The sequence below is a fragment of the Phaethon aethereus genome, assembly GCF_964289735.1.
Source record: "Phaethon aethereus genome assembly, chromosome: 15".
NCBI classification, from domain to species: domain Eukaryota; kingdom Metazoa; phylum Chordata; class Aves; order Phaethontiformes; family Phaethontidae; genus Phaethon; species Phaethon aethereus.
The window spans coordinates 13,656,686-13,679,091 of NC_138591.1; the positions used below are offsets into that span (position 1 = coordinate 13,656,686).

General features: G+C 42.2%; 3 protein-coding genes across 6 annotated transcripts in view; 1 reads left to right on the forward strand and 2 right to left on the reverse strand.

The window, feature by feature from the left end:
* Positions 1 to 3,614: 3,614 nt before the first annotated feature.
* PMM2 (phosphomannomutase 2) lies at positions 3,615 to 10,722 on the reverse strand (the record flags this gene model as incomplete). The annotated part of the gene is made up of 8 exons (XM_082006983.1): positions 10,429 to 10,722; positions 9,939 to 10,050; positions 8,999 to 9,075; positions 7,934 to 8,025; positions 7,212 to 7,311; positions 6,346 to 6,421; positions 5,291 to 5,406; positions 3,615 to 3,719 (listed from the first exon to the last, which is right to left on the reverse strand). Exons 1-8 carry the CDS (start codon positions 10,639 to 10,641, stop codon positions 3,615 to 3,617), a joined length of 891 nt encoding a protein of 296 aa, XP_081863109.1. The 5' UTR covers positions 10,642 to 10,722.
* Positions 10,640 to 12,469, forward strand: TMEM186 (transmembrane protein 186; the record flags this gene model as incomplete). Its single annotated transcript, XM_082006783.1, has 2 exons — positions 10,640 to 10,648; positions 11,732 to 12,469. 2 exons carry the CDS (start codon positions 10,640 to 10,642, stop codon positions 12,467 to 12,469), a joined length of 747 nt encoding a protein of 248 aa, XP_081862909.1.
* Positions 12,470 to 16,344: 3,875 nt separating this feature from the next.
* The window catches only part of ABAT (4-aminobutyrate aminotransferase), a gene marked incomplete at both ends in the record, with an annotated part of 36,108 nt that continues 30,046 nt past the window's right edge, over positions 16,345 to 22,406 (reverse strand). For 3 of the 4 annotated variants that reach the window (XM_082006905.1, XM_082006908.1, XM_082006907.1), the window contains 5 exons: positions 16,345 to 16,466; positions 17,776 to 17,887; positions 18,991 to 19,137; positions 19,850 to 20,017; positions 21,319 to 21,456. In XM_082006905.1, the coding sequence (XP_081863031.1) occupies positions 16,345 to 16,466; positions 17,776 to 17,887; positions 18,991 to 19,137; positions 19,850 to 20,017; positions 21,319 to 21,456 (687 nt within the window). The remainder of the gene's footprint in view (positions 16,467 to 17,775; positions 17,888 to 18,990; positions 19,138 to 19,849; positions 20,018 to 21,318; positions 21,457 to 22,406) is intronic. The other variant, XM_082006906.1, reaches the window with a different exon arrangement.

The window sequence follows — 22,406 nt, forward strand, 5'->3', positions numbered from 1 at the left end:
ATTTTTACAGCTGGCCTGGGGGGAAAAAAAGGCAATTCAAATGCTAATGAAAAAAATCTAGCGTAATGTGTTTACAAAAAGTGTATTTTAAAGAGACCTAGTTTGTGGGCTTGGTGGAGGGAGGGAGGTTTGGTTTTTCTTTTATCTTGTGAACTGATTACAGTAAAGGCCCAAGGGAATGGGGGAGAGGTTTGAAGGAGAGCTCTTCTAGTGCAGATGGCTGTAGCAGAGGCATGACTTGGAGGCCCTGGGGGTGCCTGAGCACTGTGTTCCCTTGAGCTGCTCTTCTGTGTAAGGTTTGGAGTACACTTACTGCTGATAACAGTGCCTGAATGCCTTGGCTTGAGAGGGAGAGGTGTTCATTGCTGTGGATATGTTTTCCTCCGGGAAGGAAGTTCACAAACAGAGCAGCTGCTGCAGGGTGGAAAATCTCCATCTGGTGGTTACGCTCCAATGGCCAGGCTGGGTGCCTTTCAGGTGTACCATTTGCAAACGGCATGTCTGCCTATGTGTGGAATATTGTGGTTTTAAAGCCTGGATTGTTTGTGAATTTACTTAGGTGCCTTGATGGTTGATTAGCAACAGATTTTATAGGTCAGTATTAAAAAAAAAAAACAAAAACCAAAACCAAAAAAACCCACACAAAAAAAACCAAACCAAAATTTTAAAAAATTACTTCGAGGTAAGTGGTAGAAAGCTGTAGAGTAGTGGATATTCATAGCCTCTGACTGTGTCTGAATTTAGACAAAGCTGAAGATTACCTTCTTGATTGCATGTAGTTGAATGTCTGCTATGGTATTTCACTGGGCAGGCAGAATAACTGTACTTCTGAAAAGCAAGTTATATGCTGTTTAGATGACCATGTATAAAATACTGTGCGAGTTACTTAATAGGCTCAGCTGTCTCAGTGAAGTAGATTCTGCAGCTGTTTCCCTGGAAAACTTGCTTGGTAGGATGTGATATGGTCACCCTTGCCCTGACTCTTCTCTGCCTGCAAGATTTCCTGTAGTCATAGTGCAACTAAATGAGTTCTGTTCCTATTTGCCGTCCGCATCTTTTTCTCTATTACTTTCCTAACAGTGGATTTTTATTGACTTTGCAAATAAAATATTAAAAGATGGCATGATACTCTTCTGTTAGTTGCGTGAAACAGTGAAACGTCAGTTGCCAGTTTGCAATTTTAACAATAGGTGCTCACTGTTGTGAAATGTCTTAGGACTGTTTCACAGCAGATGATCTGTTCCGACATCTAACGTGGGGAGAGCACAGATGGATGGAGGTTAGTAACTGCTGTGATGGCTTGTTTTACCTTAGCTGTACTTATATTACATGACCAGCCTGTAGCAGGGTTTTGGCTTTTTGTGTATTTTTTATTAACCATAAGATTTGGTAGTGGTGGATTTAACACTATCCAGCTTGTTGGTCTATCACATGCTGCTTCCTTTACAATAAATGCAACCGTTACAGTGCTTTAACATATATCTTCAGTGTCCTCTCTGTGTAGTCGGCATTGAAGATGATTAAGCATTAAAGACAGAGGAGAATGCAGGTGCCTGCATAGGCACACCTGTATGATGATATTTAAAAGTTTTTTTTAAAAGCAGCATGGTATCAGATGACTGGCATTATCAGAACAATGGGGGAATAATTTAGCATGTTTTCTAGTTGCTTAATAGGTTCGTGTTTAATATATACTACTACTTCTGTAAATACATTTATTGTCACTATATAATATTAAACATTAGCTATTATTTATATTAACATAGAGTAGGGGGTAACAGGGAGGGATAGCATAGCCTGGCCATTCCAGCTGACCCTTGGGGGAGGAAGGCGAGAGCATTTCAGAAGGGGTGCCCCCGACAGAGCAGCCAGTATTCAAAAGTGTTCAGCAAAGCTTTAGCCAGGCTTCAGGGGATGGGACCCAAGTGGGGGCTGCCGAAGGCAGGGAGGTTTATGCCTGCCCTGTTTGGACTCGCACTAGAGAGAGTAAGATGGGAACAAGAGACCAGGCATGGTGGGTCGCTTTGTTTTGTTCTGTGTTTCCTCTCCCCTCAGAGAGACAGACTGTTTGCTTCTCATCTGTTGGCATGAGAGGCAGAAGATAAACCTTGGCTATTGGCAATGGCTGCACAAGACTGACTAGCAAACTAACTTTTAAGATTTGAACATATGCAGGTATGTGCACGCAGATCATTTTGAGGCTGAAGACAAATCTGGCTTTGGTCCTGCACAGGATGTTTTGCATAGGTAACTTTCTGTAAATACAGGAAACCACCCTGCACTAAAAGTAACCAAAACAGATACATCCCATAGATGTACACACAATGCAGCAGCTATTAACATCTGGCCATCTTTAAAGAGCCTTCCTGCACTACAGATGGCCCTGGTCCAAAGGCTACTCCCATTGAAACAGTTGAGGCTGAATACCCTATGGAGAAGGATAGTTCTGATGCCTAAGGGCATCACAGCTCCCCCTCCTTTTTTGTAAGTCCTTCTGGGGATTTTGGGTTGTACACACAGATTGTATTCTCCCCTTTTTTCCTGTGTAAGTATCATAGAAACTTGGAAAGATTCAAGTCAATAACTTACTCGTACAGACAGGCAGCATATGACAGGTCTGCTTTACATATTTTATTTGCCAAAATGACAAATTTAAATGATTTTTCATAATAAAATGAGATTTAATTCTCCTTTACTAAATTAAACTTCATACATAAAATCACTTTCCTAATGGCAGATGAGAAGATGAGAAAAGTAGTATTAACAGTTATACCGATTGTCATGCTTCAAATTGAATTTTAATAAGAACATAGTTCAGATCATTTTTCTTAGTACTAGTATCTCATCTACCCTTAATGTCTTACCAGGAAAATCAGAAATGTAATTAGTGACAAATATATTTTGCTAGTATGCTCAAGTTGGTTTTTGTTTTGGGGTTTTTTTTAGATTTAAAAACAGTCTGCAAAAAGTATAGGTACCTTGAACTGTACTGTGCATTGGCACCACAACTGTACTAAGCCTGGTCCAGCCTTTCCAGTGGTGGCAGACTCAACATATCTTCAGACCATGCAGTGGAACATGTGTGAGGTCAGAGACTTCTGGCTCAGTTCTACCATCCCACCCCCAGAAAGAAAGAAAACCTGCCTCTCTTACTCATCTTCCAGTTTTAAACAAGAAAATCCCAACTGTTTTATAATTCACGTCTTTGTAGCACAAGGTAGTATTTTAAAAAAACAACTCTAAAATGTTCATCTTTTAAATTGAAGCTTATCCCTCCCCAGCTGCAATTAGTCAGCTAAGGAAGTTTACTGATGACTTAAACAACAACAAAAACATAAAAAAATAAAAAGGCAACCCAAACCCCACAACCAACAAAAAGAAAGCAAAGTACTCGTGCAAATGGAAACAGTGAAAGGATGGTGCTAAGCGAGCTCTGCTGTATTCCACCAGCCAGCAAGATTCTCTTCAATTAAAACATTTCCTTTCAGTAATGACTGACCTGCAAAGCACTTGCTATTCATGACCAATTACAAAAACCAATACAGATGAAGGAAGATGTTTTGCGTTACTAAGCTGTCTTAACCGTTTTTGTAAGTATGAATTCTAAAAGTCTTTTATTTAAAAAATAGCTCTTCACAGATTCTTCTGGTATCCTGTGGGGATGTGACACTGTAGCCTTCTGTTCTGGAGTCTGTGAAAATTTCATAGTCATTCCCTCCCTAAAAACAGAAAATGATTTAATTTTATTTAACTTAATGTATAGTCACAGTCTTGTGGTAGAGAAGGGACACAAAGGAAATTATGGAAAGAAGGGGCATAACATAGTCACATCTGAGATGTCTTCCAGAAAGCTAAAAAACTGCAAACCACCATTTTGATATTTTTGCATAATGTGTTTATAGCACACCTGTGCTGAAACTTCTGCTGAACACCACAAACATCTGCATGAAAACTTCCTGACCTACATGTTAGAATTGGTAATGAAAGAGTAGAACTCTCAGTGTAAGTTTAGCCATGTTTTTAGTTTGGTACAGCAACCCAGTATTGACTTTTTAAAATTGTTTACCTGTTAATACTAAAGTGTAAATATTGTTACAGAACACTATACCAGCACATGGTATTTGCAACTTACTTGCATTATCCTCTTCCTTCCAAGTTGGTTTTCCTTCCTTTTAGTTAAATCATTGCTAACATCGTTGATCCTTTGGTATTGCAGTAGTGGCTGGGCCTTGCTAGCTACTGGTCTAATGTGACATTGGTAACTGGTTTCTGATCTCCGGGGAATGATGAAAGGCCCCTTCACAGCTGGCTGAGGGAAGAAAGGTGCTGCTGCCTGCATGAGCAGAGATCCCTGAAAGTTGCACCGTCGTACCCTACAGGAAGCAGTACTTAGTTTGCGTATGTTGTTTGCCATGCTGCTTTCCAGTGAGGCAGCAGCAACTCTTGCTACTTCAAAACTCTGAAAATGCTGCACTGCCAATTATAGGGTGTAAAATCAACTGTCCATAAACTCTATGCCAGAGGGACAGGTGATTGATTACTTTTGCAGCTGGTGTCACAGGGGGAAAAAAAAAACAATCTTTGATTTAAAGATTGTCTTTTTCTTATAAAACTTGGCCTTTTTAAGTTTATAAGACCACAAAGTTCTTTGTAACTTACAGTTAGTTATAAAACTGTAAGGTCTTATAAAACTGAGCCTGACCCTGACCCTTGGCCATGCTCAGACAGCCTTAATTTCATCTAAGTCCTTGTGCTCGCTAGCTCTAGTTGGGTCTCTGCTCAGTATCTTCAGAAGCCTCTGAATCACCCTGTGAAATTGTTTAGCTCTCTCCAATGACTAGGGACAGGGATTATATGTAATTTCAGTTCATCAATGTGGAGACAGAACAGTTAGCAAAAGAACAGTATTGAATTCAATGGAAAATAAATACTTTTAATAATCACCAGCCAACAAGAAGCATCTATCTCTACAATAATCAAACAGGATAATGAGTTCTATGTAGCCATGTCACCTAGGTTTTTAACATAATTACAGAAGTTCAATTTAAAAACTTATTCCACTGTTCAGTCTGTCAAGAACACTGTGTTCACTTCAGGAAACAGAAGAAAAACCTCTGCTCATGGCTGTCTCAGCACTATGCTGACCAGTAACCCACAGCATGGACACATCTTCACATTTATAGAATATAGACTTCAATTCTTGTCAGGCACAAGGCAATTGGTTAGAACCTACAATGCTCGTGGTTTAAAATAGAAGCTCTGAAATGCATATACAAAACAATATACTCACTGGCATAGTCTTGTCGCCAAAGAAATAAATAGTCTTGTATCCATCATCGGCAATGATTCCTAGGCAGTACCTCTTATCCCAGCCATCTGGGAACACGTCAAAGCTTATCTGGCCTCCTAGAATAGACATGAAAGAAGCAAACTTTGTTTTATTATAAGAACACGTTTCTGAACAAGAGAGTAAGTGAGGAAGAACTAAACTGGGTAAGATTTTTGGTGGAGGGAGCTTTGCAGAAGTCACAAAGATATTATGAGACCCTGGAGTTAAGTCTTGCAAGTACAGAAAGTGTTTTATAGGGTATCAGTTATTACAGTTGCAATTTACAAATTACTATCTACCCATTAAAGAAATACAAAAGTCTTAGCATGTTCCCAAACACTGACTGCTCCTAAATAAACTGAACGTCTTTTAAAAAATTGCATTTCATCTTTTAATTTTTAGAAAGAAACTACAAGAATGAATACAACCATTGGTGTACGTACAGCCAAAAGTCTTAATGCAAAAGGCTTTCTAAAGCTTTCAGAATAGAAAGAGAAGGAAATCTGCCTTTTTAACACAGCCTAACAGGACAACAACTGTTCCAGTTCCAAATCCTTGGACTTTACCAATACATAAAAGTGTGATTTGCAGTCGAAGTGGGTATCGAAAAGGTATTTACAACATGCTTTAGGAGAGCTATATTGGCAGTTCATTTCTGCCTTAGTGTTTCAATATACCAGCTCTCATGGCAAGCATACTTTTTTTTTTATAATTCTGAAAAATAATAATGTGGTAATACATTGGGGGAAAGGGGGGAAAAAAAAGAAAAAATGCATGGAAAATTAATTCCCCGTTATTATCATTTTTCTCTTTAAGTTTGCACTTGCTTTTGGGTTTTCTTTCCTCTCCTTCCTCCCACACAATGCAGCTACAGAACTGAAGAACCAAGTGAAAGCCTAAGAGGAAAAAAAAGGCTTAGTCTGGCATGCAATGCCTGCCACCACCCCCAGAGATATAACTGTCACTGAAATTTAAATTAAATCATGTTTTAAATTAAATTCTTTTAAATGTAATACCTATAGAAAATGTGAGGCCTTTTCCTGCAAATTCTCTTCGTAAGTCAGCTACAAATTTCTCTCTTATATGTTCCTTCTGTTTAAAAAAAACCAAAACAAAACACAACAAAAACAAACATCAGCTACATGCTATGTTAATTCATCAATAAAAAGATAACCTCCAGAAATATCCAAAGGTCTGAGTATCAGGACTAGCGTGATATAGCTATATTTTGTTACTACTGAAAACATGCTGCAAATATTTCCACTTACTTTAATCAGAATGCCTCGGGCTTAGATATGTTTCAGCACCCATTAGCTGAGTCACAGGCAAAGATTGCTTTTGAGGAAATAGATTTCAGGTTTTGTATCAGGTCAGAAACAGTTGTTACGGCTCTGTTATAGGAACAGAACTGTGGTATCATGGCTCAGATTCATTTCAGTCTTGCACATTTAGTTGTGTACAAAGGAAAATAAATGGTCAATAGTTTGACCTCAGCTTTTAAATTCTGCTTTAAAAGGCTTTAAATGACTTGAATGGATATAGGCTGATGTATTAAGGAGCTCTCCAGGTAAGTATGGTTTTATCTACAACAGGGTTTTTCAGGAACCCTGTGAGTTGAGGCAGGATGTTTGGTACTCTGGATATAGTGTTAAAAGAAACATGAGCTGAACCCACCCCTTCTGCAAGTAATCATCATTAACTGTGCAACAAAAAAACCCTATTGTGTATTTCCTGAAGTCTGAACTAAGAAGTTAGTTAAACCATATGGAACAGATCGAAATGAAAAAAAATGCACAAAGTGTAAAAGCTTTTTAAAAATCATAACCTGGCCATAACTGCCTCTTCTGGAAGAGTTGGATATTTTTCAAGAGATGTAACTCACTTTATCAAGTTCATAGAACTCAACTCGTTCTTCCTGGCTGCAGCTTCTTCCAATGGGGGACACATTTAACATCCCATTTCGGAACTCAATAAAAGTGCCCCTGTAATGAGACAGAAAATAGATGAAAAATTGCTCAAAATACTGAGTATCACAAAGAATTTTCATTTAATTCTGAAGACAATAGCAACTGGATGTCTCCTTCAGCCTCTCATTGTATGCATAAAAAACGTGTAGGAACCAATACCTCTGCCATCAAGGAGTCTTTTGGACTTTCATTTGCATCTGGCAACCTCAACATCATCCTTACTGACTTTTAAAAGAATGATTTGGTTTTAAACGTATGACTGGAGCATCCTATCAATGCAATTCTCAGACCATGACAGGCCAGTCTGTCAGCTTTGAGGTGAACCAGTAAAATTTAGGTCAATCTTGGCAGTGTTTCTAGATAGCTGCACCTCACATCACATAGAACTGATCTTACTGCACGCTTCTAATCTCTGGAAAGCATTACGCTGCTGAATTCCAGACATGTCAAGGAAATACTCCTACTTCCAAACTAAACTTCCTTCCTTCTTAAATACAAATGCTTAATCAGTATTTCACATCCTGTGCACCAGTTGGGAGCTCATCTTTGTGTGCATGGATTGAGCTCTGTTTCATGTATACAGTGTTCCTAAACCATAAATTATTATTTTTTTGCTGAGATGCGTGTATGCACATACCTTTTCTTTGGCAGTTTCAGCTTGGCAATATAACTCAGGCAGTAGTTGATTAGATCTTGAAGTATGTCCTCGCCCAGGTGACCCTGAATGTTCTAACAAAATAAATACCATTCAACCAAGGGTCCAGAATCTGAGATTCTAAAAACAAGTCACATGGGAAACACAGACATTGGATAATCAGGCATGGTTAATACCACAAAGAAACATGCCTTCAATAATTGACTCTCAGTTGAGGCACACACAGTACTAACTAAAGGCTCTAATTTTTCTTTTTGTTTACTTTGTTTTTTTAAAACCATAACGCCAAACTCATTTAATATGCTCCCTACTAGTACTTGCTTTAGAAGGAAACAGCGTGGGCCAAAGACAGCAGCAGCAGAAGTTGCAGTTAATGTCTACTGTAGCCAAATGTGAAGAAATGGAGACTGTTACTGCAGTAAATTGGAAACCACTGCTCAAGTCAGCAATTTCAGCCAGGAGTTAAACTTTTTAATCTTTTAAATAATTTAATCTTTTAAAACTTTTAATCTCCATTGCTTAGTTGAACTGATGAAGGTGATCAGGGTATCTAGAATCAGATGTTCATTTTATATTAGAGTATTTATGTTCTATCTTATGCAACATCCCAGAATATGCACTCTGAATTAATACTACAAAGCAACTACAAGAGACCTACAAGAAACTTTCTGAACCCTAAGGCCCCACAGACATCAGCTATGAAATGCCATATTCTGTAGGACCTCCAGGAGTAGAGGGCTTGGCCACATTTCCCATGGATAAGCTGAGGGAAAAGGCTGTTCCAGAATTTTCACTGTTCTTACTCGATCAGACATTTCAGACTCCAATAGCTTTTGAGAATACCCCAAGGAATAAAGCTTAAGGTGCAGATTATCATTAAATTAATCAGAGCACCAAACGAATGATCTATTAGAGAAGTAACACATGAAAATAGCAGCAATTTTGGCCTTAGTTAGAAGGGTGGTTACAGAGGACTCCACTCTAGCAACAAAGCAAAATCTTGTTTAGAAAATTTCTCTTTCACATAACTGGAAATTTTACACTTACCTGCTTGCTCAAGAATTTCCCATCTTTGTATGCTACAAGACCGTTTTCTGGAAAAACGTAGTCAAATTGTTCAACCACTACAACCAAACAAAAAGACAGTAAACTTATAATTTTCCCTGTATGTTTAATGCAGAATTGTCTTGCACATTAAATAGGTTAAAATACAGCAAACATTAGATCATAAAGCATGAAAGATTCAGCAGCATAACATCCAGCACAAGATCAAACCCACTCATTTCTCTCCAAGATTAACACATACCTCAAATCACATGAAGTCTTTCAGTTAAGTTACCTGTATTTTTGCTTAAAGGCTCTTCCTCCCCTGCAAATACATCTCTTTGCATTAAATGTAAGGAAGTGACTGAACACCTCAAGTATTACAAAAACCTGGCACACAGCCTGGCTAGAGAGCAAATCGGATACTACTATTTTCGGTTTGTTTTCTCAATGTTACTAATCTACAGGAGATGTCCAAGACTTGCGATAATCCTACTACAGTGCAAGATGATACATGGCTTACTGGAGACCACTTGTAAGCCAAACAAATCTGAGTTATTTGGGCATTACAGAAGGCTATCAGTGGCACCAATTAAGTAAAGACCATTAAAGACAGTCTTTTATCCAGAAAAGGAAATGCCTCTCAAAGGACTAAAGCAAGAGTCCCTCTCTGCATCGTAACCCCCCAGTTCACAAAATCCGGTGCTGCAGGGATGAGCTAGACATCCGAGCAGCCTGCACAGGTACACGTGAGGTACATAAGGCCATTTTAAAACGCCCCCCTCAGGCACGATCACAAAGTCGTGACTTCACGGAGTCACTGAGTTGAGCGCAACACAACCAAACCAGGAAGGGGAATGAATACGGTTTAACCTACATTTAATCTTCACAACTTCCTTGTAGGCAGTTCAGTGCAAGGGATTGCATCAGCCGCTGTCCTTACCGTCATCGCCCAGCTGCTCCTTAATCTTCTCAAAATCTGAACCGCCCACGACTCCAACTTTCACCTTCTGACGCAACTTCTGCAGAAACGCGGCCATGTCTGCTGTGATTTTCTGGGTTCCAAAAGAAAAGAAGTGGATTTGTCAGTATTCTCATCATGAGACCCGCATCTCTATTTCGCAGTAATTATCAAAACCCAGCAATCCTGGGCAGAGCTTTAAAACGGATTTTTTTTTTTTTTTGTCTTAAACAGCAGCGTGAGCTCGCACATCACGGAGACCGACGCAGACCCGACGCGCCCAGTTCCCTAAGGGCCGTTAGGCTCGTAAATAAGCGCCTGTGCCCGTTCCGTGCCACAGCCCGGGCAAAGCCCTGCCGGCTGGGAGTCCCGCCAGCGGAGCGCTGCGTCCCAGCCCTGCAGACAGCCCAGGGCGGGGGCGCGGCGCCCAGGGAGGGCAAAGCCCCGGCCCCGGCCCGCCGCCCGGACTCGCCTGGCGCGGGGCGGTGAGGGTGCCGTCCACGTCGAAGAGGCAGAGCGCCGCGGGCCGCAGCGGCGCCATGGCGCCCGGCCGGCGCAGCGGAACCGGCGCCGCGCGCTTCCGCCGCGAGGGCCGCCGGGAAGCTGGGGGATGCCGCCCCCTCCCGCCGTGCCTCGCGGCGGCAGGGCGGTACCACGCAGCCGCGTTCGGGGACGGTGGAGCCATGGCGGCGGTAAGCGGGGCGGGCGCGTCGTGCCGCCTCGGTGGGGGCTTTGCTGCCGAGGAGGGGTTGTCTCCTCCTTTGCTCCCGGGGTGAGCGCTGCGTCCCAGGCAGGCGCCGGCGGCAGCTCTGGGGCGCGAGCGGCTGCGGCCTACCTCAGGGGGGAGCGGGGGGCGGCCGCGCGCGCGCCGCCTGAGGGCCGCGCAACGGCCGCGGGAAGGGTCGCGCGCCGCGCCTGAGGGCCACGTAACGGCCCAGCTGCGGGCGGGCCGCCCCCCGCTGGAGCGTCGTGCCGGCGCCGGCGGAGGAGATACAGGTACGGAGGAGGGGAGGGCCGGGCCCGGGCTGGGAGGGCGCGGGGGCAGCAGCTCCTTTGCTCGCCGCGTTAATCTGCCCGCCGCCTCTGCCGCTGACCGCCCCCGAAGGCAGGCGCAGGTTCAGGCTCAGCCTCTAGAGGGATGGCGTCCCCGGCCTGCGTCTGTGCCCCTTGCTGTCCGCTCGTTACGCGTTCCGGTCCAGGCAGGAACGCCATCCTGTGTCTTACAGCGTGAGGGCGGCACGGTAGTTCCCTTTCTTCCCTTTATCTTCTACTGCCCTGTGCGCTTCTAACAGGTAGCCCCTCGAAAAAGAGCGTTACTCCTGCGCTCTTCCCCTTTATGCTGCTTAACCTGCTTTTTTCCGTTTCCCTGATATTGCGATTTTAAGTGATTGTTTAACGTTTTGCCGATTTCACTGGCTAGTAGCCCCAGGCTCGCTTACCCTCTCTGCTTAGAAGCAACTCGTAGTGCTGGCGTTTTCCCTTTGATGTTGCTCAAAAAAAGAGAGAGGTGGGGAATGCCATAAGGTTACGTTCAGTAAGCTAACTTTGATATCAGCTATACTACCACAAGTATTTTTCCTCTTCATCTGCAGGGAGGGATGCAAGCACCAATGTTCCTAACGTAACGCTAGTTTTAAGTGTAAGGTGACAGAGAGCTGGGGTGGCGTGGCTTATGCTTACTGTCTTTGGGTGCCTAAGGAACAGATGCTGAGCTGAATGTGATAAGGTTATAAAAGAAGACACAAATTATGACCTGTGGGAATATTTCCTCGTAGGCTAGGCTCTTCAGAATTAGGACTAAAGTCTACATGGCACCATCTTTTGGGAGATGTCTACGAAATGAGCTCTGGACAAGGTCATGGAAAAAGGAAGATGCTCGCCCACCCTGGTTTTCTGGTACATGGGAGTGTTTGCGGTCACAAAGCTGGCGAGTTAATGGTGTTAGTAATTACCTTGGAAGACAGCGAGAGCCATCTATGTGTCTGTGCCATTTGGGCCCTGCTGCTGTGGTCCGACAAAAGGCTGTGGATGAGGAAACAGGAGAGTTCAAACTCGTCTACAGGTTTCCGTGGATTAAGTACTGCAGGGTGCTGTCCAGACTGAAGCTGTTACAGACTGTCACCACCATGGTCGTGCTGCCTCCCATCTGCTACCTCTATCTGCAAGACCAGGTTTCTCACGGTATCCTCTTATATACAACTGGCATTGCGTTCTTTGCTGGTGCAATGCTGTGTGGTATGAGCTACTTTTTCAGACGAATTATCGGATTAATCTACTTAAATGAAACTGGCCGTACCGTCAAAGTGGCCCACTTGACGTTTTGGGGAAGACGGAATGACATTTACTGTCCCATAGAGACAGTGATGACTTTGGATGAAGTTGGAGATAGGAGGGGGGAGCTGCTTCTCCAGTTCAAACGGTATAACAGTACAGATATTTTATATTTTACGATTAAGTTTGGCCAGATAGTAGACAAACAGAAGTTTACGCAAATATTTGGAGAATTTGAGTGATAACAGCAGCTAATTTCCAGTGATTTTCCTCATTGCATGTTTGTTCTGCTTATTCTTCTGTGAAGTTTAATTAGTTTACCAAACTGACCTACTTCTGTCATTTTCCTGTGCAAAGCCTGCTGATAAGTGCACTTGGTGTAGAAAGTAGAAATGGTAAAGAACAGCCCAAAGACTAAATCTCTTTGCAGCTTGTTTAAGGTCTGAGCAGTGTCTCTTCCGTGTGGGATGCGGTGATGTGCACGGTGTGCTGCCACCAGTTCTGTGTTTAGCCTGTCCTACTTGGAACCTGCAATAGGAGGCTGAATGACTGATGCTGATCCTGAGTGTTGCACCTGGCCTCTTAAGATTGTTTTTAAACAGGAAAAACTCTGGAAGTGAAATGCAGTAACTCTGCCAGAGCATCCTCACTTTAAATTCATTGTTTCTTTTAGTGGATTTTAGGCTGACTGGGAAGCCTCTTGATATTAAACCTTGTTTCATACATACATATGATAAATAATGCTGGATGAGCATTAATGAAATTGAGATCACTGGAAGGGGTGGTATAGAATGCTCTGTAGGATGTGTGGGTTCTCTTGGCACGGTCTTCCGGGATGTGACTGTAACTGGGCAGAACAAGGGTGCGTGTTGCAAGATGCGTTGACAGTTCAGCTGTAAGGGTAAGTTAAAGACTGGGACAGTGTCTCAGGAGCCTCTCGTAGAAAATGCCTTCCAATTGGTGCAAAGGATAAACTTAGGTAAAGTATGATGCTGTGGATGACAGGGACAGTCCATGATCCTTTGTCCAGTTTTGATCCCAGTGATCATCTGAAAATTTGGAACTGCTTGTCCTTCTTTGTATATGTTCATATTTATGGGTTTTTTGTATGTATCAATGACATTTAACCAATGCTGTAACACTTGAGTTGCAAAAACTTCAGTAAATGTTGCTATAAGTTATCTTGGACTCTGTGAATTAAAGCAGTCTTCTGCGAGTATTACCATATAGCCTGGGAAACAAGTCAGATGTATCCCTTGATGTGTTTACTGATTTGGGCATATTTTAAAGTTAACAGCTCTGTTGCCGAATACCCTTTCCACTCCCTACTCCCCCAGTCTGGGCTTACTTTTCTTATTTTCATTTTAGGTAAGACACTTAAAAGCTGTGTTGAATTAAGGCTGAAAATATGTGTACTTTGTGTTCTGTTGAACTTTTAGGGTTGATCACCTCAGCACCTGTGTCTGTGAAGGATAGTGGTCTTATTCTGTGGCATTAGTGGGATCCTTCCTTTTCCAAACCTAAAACCTCAGTAGGAATGAAGAGCAGGATTTAAACCCAATAAAGAATCAAACCTGATGACTTGTAACATGTAGAACTTTTTTTTTTTAATTGTCAGAAGCAAGTTAACTCCTTGCACTGCTCTTCTAGCTGTTACTTCATTTGAAACCATGGCAAATAAATGGACCCTCGCCAGTAGAGAAGTTTGGAGCATTCTTTGCCCTGCTTCCTCCTCACGCATATGGAAACCTCTGTCTCTTAGCGGATCGGCAGATGCAGGTAAATAAAATTGCCATTGAAGTGCAGGGGCTGACCCTGATTTACTATTTATTTGTGTTGAACTTTTCCTAAGGAGGGGCTCCATTATTTTATATTTTGGCTGATACTGTGTGGTAAAGCGCAGGAACATCAAAAGAGAAATGCTCCTTGGCTTAAACACCATGGCAGCAAGATACAGCTGATGCATACAGCATGTTTTTGGGGGGCTTAACTTCATAAGAATGTATTTAATGTGCACTAATGATTTGGTTTAGGCATGTACTAGGTGCAAAATAAAACCCCCTGGAGAAGTTCAATTATAAATATTTTATTTAAGAATATTAATTACACATGAGATAATGTAATTTTTTACGAATCTGTGTACAGTTACTAGTTACACCATGAAGTGTAGTTAAGTATTTATTTAAACATTTATTTGGCACTGTCCACAGTATGCTGTAAACAATATTAACTTTATATGCTTCAGCTGCAGTGCTTTCTATGTATTCTCTAACATTTCATCAACATGTTGTACACAGTTATACAGTTACTGAGTGTCAGTAAAAATTATAAAAACACCTAGAGTATTCATAATAAAAGTGAAGATGTGGCAAGACTTCAAATTACTAGACCTTTGCTTCTGTAAAAGTACAAGACTTGCTAGAGACATTTATTAAAACTACTGCACTGATATGTTGAACAAACTAATTTCCAAAATGCTGTCAAATACAGTTCTTGGTTTGACTTTCCTCTTGCTGATAATATGCTTACAAGGACAGTGATGACAGTGAGGGGTTGTTGAACACCGGTTCACCAGTCCTTCCCCCAGATTTCTACAACGTCTCTTCAAAAACCTGCGCAGGTTCTGACCAGCTGGTACCAGAATTCTGGTTTCTGCAGAGAGGTTTACAGAAATCCCATTATTTCTAAGCTAGCAGAAGTGAGTGTACTTGAGTTTCCCAATACCAGCACTCAAAAAATAAAATGGAAAAACCACAATTAATGCTTCTCTAAGCAGGTAAGAAACCGTTCACATTTTGGTAGCTGTGCTGAACATGTAAATCTGTAGCTGCTCTGTCTCTTAATTATGAACTTAGAAAGTGTGGTCAAGTCCTAATAGGGTAACTCTGAAGTCCGCTATGGTCCCTGTTTTTTGGTGCATAACAAAGTTAAACTTAGTAAGCAAAATCCAGATGCCTGCTAGCCAAGAAAAAAAAAAAAGGCACCCGACCTAGTTCATGTCAGTGTTTAGCAAACAGCAAAGTGTACATAGTAAAGAAACATCTGAAACAGTTCTCTGAAGAGAAACAAATTAATGAACTGTTGATACTTTTTGATCCTGTGGCTTTCTAGAAGATCTCTGAAGTATCAATGACTTAGAATTAACTATTAAAACAAAATAGAATTACTTTGCATTAGAAATGTGCAATTAGGACTAAGCCTTCACTGCAGTGGCTCTGATGTCACATAATGGCTACGGTCAAGCAATTCCGCTGTAGCTGTACAAAATACCTCAAGTATTATTAATGGCTATCATCATTCTAGATGGCTGACAGAGGTGGAAATAATGTGCTTACACAATTCTCTAAGCTTTGTCAAATTCCATACTTCAGGGTATAGTTTTCTCTGTACAAGTCTGATTGTAAGAGAAGTCAGAAGTTTTAAAATCCAGGATGAGGAAAAAGGTACAAGTACTTCAGTTCGGCTTAGAGCACTGCGCACGTGGCTGAGTGCACTAGTGCCTCTGAAGCAGAATGTGTAGGCTGGCAGCTGGGCATGGAGTAGCTGATGGCATCCTGATCCTGTTGGTGTGGCAGACAGCTTTATTCAAGGGAATAAAGCTGGAAATTACTCTGTAAAATACTGTACTTGGCAGTGGTGGAAAGCAGAGCGTTCCTTGAAACACCCATTTTTATCCCAGCTACCACTAGAGAATGGCACTTTCCATATGGCAGGCATGTGGCTTTAAGTACTATTAGGCCATACTTGTTGCTGCTTCTGGGCACTAGAGGAAATCTGCTGGGATGACCTGTACAAACACACTGTACCAGGTCATATTTAGACAATCAAATAGTCAGGGCCATGAATGTAGAGAGGACTCAGCAATTCATATGACCCAAGCCAGAAGATGGAGGGCCACAGCTTTTACAGACACATAGTGTGGGACAGCCGCATGTACCTGCTGGTGACCAGTACCCTGCCCGGGTGGAGTTTGCATGGAGCAGCTTGCCTTGGGCAGGATTACAGACAGAACACAAACCTTAGTTTATGACTTTTCTCTACTTACAAAGATAAGTGTAGACATGAATTAATGCAAACTAACTTAATAATCGTCTGTTCAGTGCAAGGGAACTGCTTTTTACTTGAAGTTTGCTAAAATGTCGCTGAAAATGTTTAGAAAGAGGTGTGCATGATGATCCTTGAAGATCAGCGTTGGACGAAAACGGATCGATCTGTCGCCACAGCCTCCCAGCACAACACCTAAAACAAGAACAGAATAGGTCCTCTGGTCACTGCCATCTTTGCCAAATCTCCCAAAAATGCAGGCCTCCAAATGAGGTTCACCTCACTGTGGGGGCCCACAGAAGCTCCCCAAATCACTCCTACCACATGACAATACAGCATGTGTTCAGTGGTGCAAAGGGGCCTCAAGGTCCACAGCAACTTGGAAGAACACTGTGGATACCTGTACTGTTCTGTGGAACACCTGGAATGCTGGGACTAATCCCAACGTCCATGGAAAGACTCCATCCACTGCAGAGCTCAAAGAACATCTGAGACTTCAAAGCTGCAATACTCCAGTGGTCAAGTACCTCAATGCCAGAACAAGACACAGTGGGTTCCTTTGCAATTCTGTTTTTAAACTACTTTGGTTTTAATTCCAAAAACTTAAAATAGCTCAGTGATGGCAAACTTATTCCTGCAGTACTTTAAGTGCATAGCTTTTTTTTTTATAACATCAATTCTTTGAAATGTTTGTGGGCAATGAAAATCTATACCATTGAGCTGAAGCTTACCTTGCCTCTAAGCATAGCCTTGGCTTACCATGAAACAAACCACTTGCCTTCTCTCCCTACTGGCTTAGTTTCCAAGGAAAAAAAAAAAAAATCAATCTTTTACACTCTAAAATTTTGTTTCACAATAGTTCAGATGTGTCCTGCCTGCTGCTTTCAAGAGCTAGGAGTAACAGCAGAAACTGACCGCAGCAACCCCAGGGCCCCACACAGTTAAATTCCAAGAGAATGTTGGGCTTCAGATCACAAGGTTCCCCTCCTGAGACCTGGGCTTGCCTCTACAGCTGGGTAAGAGTTCTATAGTAAAAGAGGGATGTGGTTGTAGGTCTGTGCCCATTTTAGGCACCTCATTATATTTTCATTATTAGACTTGCCATAAAATTCAGAGTTTTTCTCCCTGTGTTTTCCTGAGTGACAGTTACATTAACTTTCTTCTCATTTTCCTGATCTGCTTCTAGAAGTTAAGCCATGCCTAGGTGCACTGAAGGGCACTGCAGAGGAATACGAAAGTGATGTCACAAAAACTCATGCCCTACATAGATTTCTTCCAGCAACACTGCACCTATAGAAAAAGGCAGACATACATACCCTGCAACAGACTGATGTCTCTGAAAATACAAGTATTTCTAGAAAAGTCTAAATACAGCTTCATTCATAATTTCACTTCTGTCCTCTGGTGTTGTAGTACACATACACCATGCAAAAAAGGAAAACTTAAAGCATTATATATGCTACTGCTTGTCAGTTGAAGCTAATCCACACACAAACCTTCTTACCTTTGTTTCTGGCTATGGTAATTAACTTGTTTCTAGTTGCATCATTTGGAGTGTCAAATGAACAGAATGTTCCTCTTCCTCTCACTCTGCTGATGAGATGGGGGTAACGAGCCTGCAAAAAGAGGTGAGGAAGCATGCATGGCAGCTGCTGCGACAGAGGGCACCTGGTGGCCAGCTCTGCCCTGCCAGGCCTTCTGCTGCCTCCCTCCTCCCTTCTGGGGGAGTGGAGCTATCGCACAGTCTGCACTTCTCACATAGCCTTGTCTCCTGTTCACCCCTTTCTGACGGGGGACTGCAGAGCCCAGCAGCAGGCAGATAAACATCTGAGCAGGAAGGAAGAATGAATTTGCAGCCCTGGGCTGGGCCAAGTACAATCTTACTTGGAGGCTCCTGAAGCAAGTATAAAACGCCTTTCATCCAAAATGCATTCCAGGAAAACCTGAGCACCAGTAATGTGGAAGGGGGCTAGAAACCAGCTCCTTCTTGCACTGCACTAAGACACTTGCTAGTATTACCTGCTTCACTCCCCATCAGTTATGAGAGCAACCTTTTTTGGATAGTACCAGTTGTATTCTGGCTCTCCAAAGTAGGAAGATTGTAATTTTTGTGTTCTCCTGCTATGCCTTGAAGTTGTGGAGAGAGCAGAGACTGTATTTGTGCTTACCCTGCACTGCTGGTGCACAAAGTGCCTTTGAGAGGTGAGCATCTGCAAGCTTGCCCTTAAATGCTCATCTCATTTTCCTTCTCATGTGGGGCGCTGTAGCTGAAGTTGTGAATGATTTTCTCTTGGTCAAGGGGGGGGAAGACACAATTTTCTTGTTTCAACAGCCCAGTGGAATTTTAACAAAATACAAAGGCACTTTCCTTTAAAAAGAACTTCTGGGACAATAAAATGCTAGCTGGTTGTGGTAACAGAAACTTCTGGCAAAATAATTTAACTAGCTGCAGTTCATACCTTCAGATATTTTGGGGGGGTCACCCTTTATTTTGGATTAAGCTATATAAACACAGCATTCTTAAGTCAGGAAAAGAAAGTTTACTTCAAAGTGGGACACAGTTATTCAGGCTTATATTGAAGTACCTAAACCAGGAAGTTATGACTATGGTCTAGTCCTCAACTGGAGTTCCTCAGTCTAAGTGTTTAAACAGATTAGGTCACCTCCTACCAGGTCAGCAAATTTCTCCTCCTTATCTGTAATCCTTCTAGATGTTCACCTGTAAATCCAGCAGCCCAGTCAGCAGTGCTTTCCCGGCATGCGTTGCGTTGTTTAGAAGGTCTTCTGTTTTAATAACCTTAATGACTTCAGCAAGCATAAGGTTCTTGGATGGATCTCCAAGCCAGGTATTAAAAATGCGATAGGGCTTGGGAAAGGGTGGAAAGAGAATTGTGGAACATGTTAACAGGCAAATCACTACAATACAGAACAACAAGCCATCAAACTGGTAATGCAAACATCTGGTGCATGAAAAATCATGCACTAATGCATGTGCTAATCTCACCAACCCCCTTTTTTTGTTACAAGAGCAAAATACAGCTGCCTTGCTCAGCAGAAACAAAAAGAGCAACTACTTCATGCTACAAATTTAGTGCCTTCTGTCTTGCTGTGTTGACATCTCATTGAAACATGGCTATAAATGACACTGAAATCAGCATCATCTATATGTGTTTACATTCAAGTTTTATGTTATCCCCCTTAATTTTTTTTTAATTTATTACATCTAAAATGTCATCAATGCAAAGAAGAAATCTTACTGACAGAATCTGTAACAGACAGAATCTGTAATGCTGACATACAAGCTCTGAAGACACCAACTTGCCCTGCGGAACAATGTGTCAGTTTGTGGTTGATTTTGTACTGAAGGTTAGTTCATTAGGCTAAAGCCAGTTCTCCATTCCCTCCCACCACCATTATGACCTTTGTGACTGACAGCAACTGGAGTAAGAGTGAAGAAGTGACAACAACTTTTGCATCAGCACAAAGCAAGTGTCTATGAAATAGCAGCTCCATTCAGGTGAGCCTGCATTACTGAAGGAAAGCTTGGGTCTTCCATGCTTCCCATTGAAAAATCTTACAGCATTTGGCCTGAACTCCTCTTTGTGGAAGAATCCTCCTGTCATCATCTTCTTACTGAATGTTACCACATCAGCTGGGTCATCCAGGCCCCAGTGTTCATGTGCCCAGAATTTTCCTGTGCAGCCACCTCCTGTCTGCACCTCGTCCACCAAGAATGCACAGCCATGCTGTGGAGATGGATGTAAAAGAGCAGGGAATGTGAGTCCGCATTTCCAACACTCCGTTACTGAATAGAGAAATACTAGCCAATTACATGCAACATCCCCCCATGCCACTGTCACCCACTGTGCATTAGATTTCACAATTAGGGAGTCAGCTATTTTTCAGAAAGGCACTAGAAACATATTTTCTACCTAATTTCACAAACAAAGTACATGTTTTTATATAGTCTTCAACATTCCTAGAGGACACCTGAAAACATCTGGGAGGAGCCTGGGTGGCACTTTCAAAGCCTCTGAGGGAAGCAGAACATCATTTCTACTTTTGTTTAAGTAAGAAGTCTCTGCCTCCAGTCTGAGTCAGGCATTTCTGGCACAAAGGAAATACGAGCAGCACATTCCGCTCAGCTAGGGGCCTAAATGATCCTGGAGGAGCTGCCTTTTCAGATGAGTGCTTAGAGCACTACTCATTTTAGGTGGCAACATGGTGATGGTGGGTGTATACGAAGGACTAGTTGGTTGAAACTGGGACAGGGAGATCAAGCTATGTCATGATGTTGTAATTAAAAATGATCAGTAAGTACTTTTGGCAGCATCTCATTTTAGCCAAGGCAAATGTTTTCATTTCACCTTATTTACTACATCACCCATGCAGGAGCAGCTGTTAACAGCAATGGGAAAAGCTGCTTTTTCTCATGTCGGAACAGAATTTTCGATGTCACCTATGTGACACCTATTGTGTCTTCTCTGTAAACACAAATGTTCTGAGGGTGAAAAAAGCATGGAGTAGGTTTTGTTGAGGGACATCACTTCAAAACAGGTAACTGCACATTCCAAGTGTCAAGACATATGTCCTTTTCATTGTTTTACTGGAACATCAGCACTTATGCTTGGACTCCATTTGTGTTTCAGGTTCTTTTTCAATTAAAAGTAAGTATGTCAACAAAAAACTACCCTTTTCCAAACCCTCCTCTTCTGAAATGGTTTGAACCCTCTCAACAAATGGGCATTATCATTCAAAGAACACTACTGTGAAATCCATAGTTAATGAATCAGAGTAATTTCTCTCTCACTTCGTAGAAAATTTATTTGGCTGAGGAAACCTCTAGGTGTGCATCAAATGGAAGAGAAAACACTGTGCTGACAAGGCGTTGCTTGTATCCGAATGCATGTATGTAACGACCCCAGCTGCTACGCAGGAGGTCTGGGAAGCTCTTCAGGTGTCTGGGGCAGGGCGGAAGGCCTCTGGCCACCCTGACCAGTAGCCGCATGTTTAGCTACTACTGAGGGAACAGTGAATACTTGATTACCTTTCTGGCAATATCTCGTAGCTTTCTGAAGAAGTCATCTGAAGCATGATTGTCCCCACCCTCTGACTGTATCGGCTCTACAATGATTCCAGCCACAATCTTCTTCTTTTTCCTGTACTTCACAATCAGGTCTTCCACCTGTAAATCACACATTTATGATACATTCTCCTTTCAGCACAATCACACATTTCCTCCCAGAAAGATTAAATCTCAGCAACAGAACTTCAACCTTTCATAGACATTCCCAGCTATAAAGGTGTCAGGAAGCATAAGGAATTAACAAGTAGTTCCTCCAGGATTTAACACTGCCCTTTTGTTCCTGAATAATGCTTAAGTTTAAATCCTGTCCTAAACACATTGTAACTAGTTGCACATTTATCTACAAATGTGTGAAAGCTCTAGCAAATTTCAGCTGAAAGTATGGTGGAAACCACTGTAGCTCGCTACGCCATTGCTATCATTCCACCTAAGCAATAGAGAAGGAAACAGATTTTGTATAAAACTCGGGTAATGTATTAGAGAAGGTAATCTGGTAAATGTGCTGCTTCTTGTCTCGCACTTCAGATACCTTAATCAGATGAAATAGTGCAGAAGTCCTGTTGCTGATAAGAGGCTTACAGAGAAGCTTGAATTAACCTTGTAATGCTAGCTGCTGCAATTAGTAGTGTCACTTGTACATGAAATACCACTTACGGCTTTCAGGGCCCACAGCCTCTGTAGGCTGCATAAAGCAATGGCTTCCAAAGGGTGCCAGTAAGCTAACTCACAGACTTTCAAAGAAAGCGTTTGGCTTGCATTTTTTTTCCCCAAAATAACAGCTACAAGTCTATGGATCAATTTTTTGCATCACAATCCCCCACCCCTCCCCCCAGCTCTTCTGGAGCAAAGACAGGGAAGCAATATACTGTGCTTTCTGTTCTCTCTGAAGTTAGGTGGGTTTGAATAAGACATCTCTTTGATCCAGCACTGTACAGTGCTGCTCTGCTCCTTCCTCTGTCAGCTGTGATTGTACACTGTTTCGGTTCCAGTCACAGGGCACGCTACGCCTTGCTCCCCACCACTGGCTCTCATGAGCAAGCCTCTGCGTG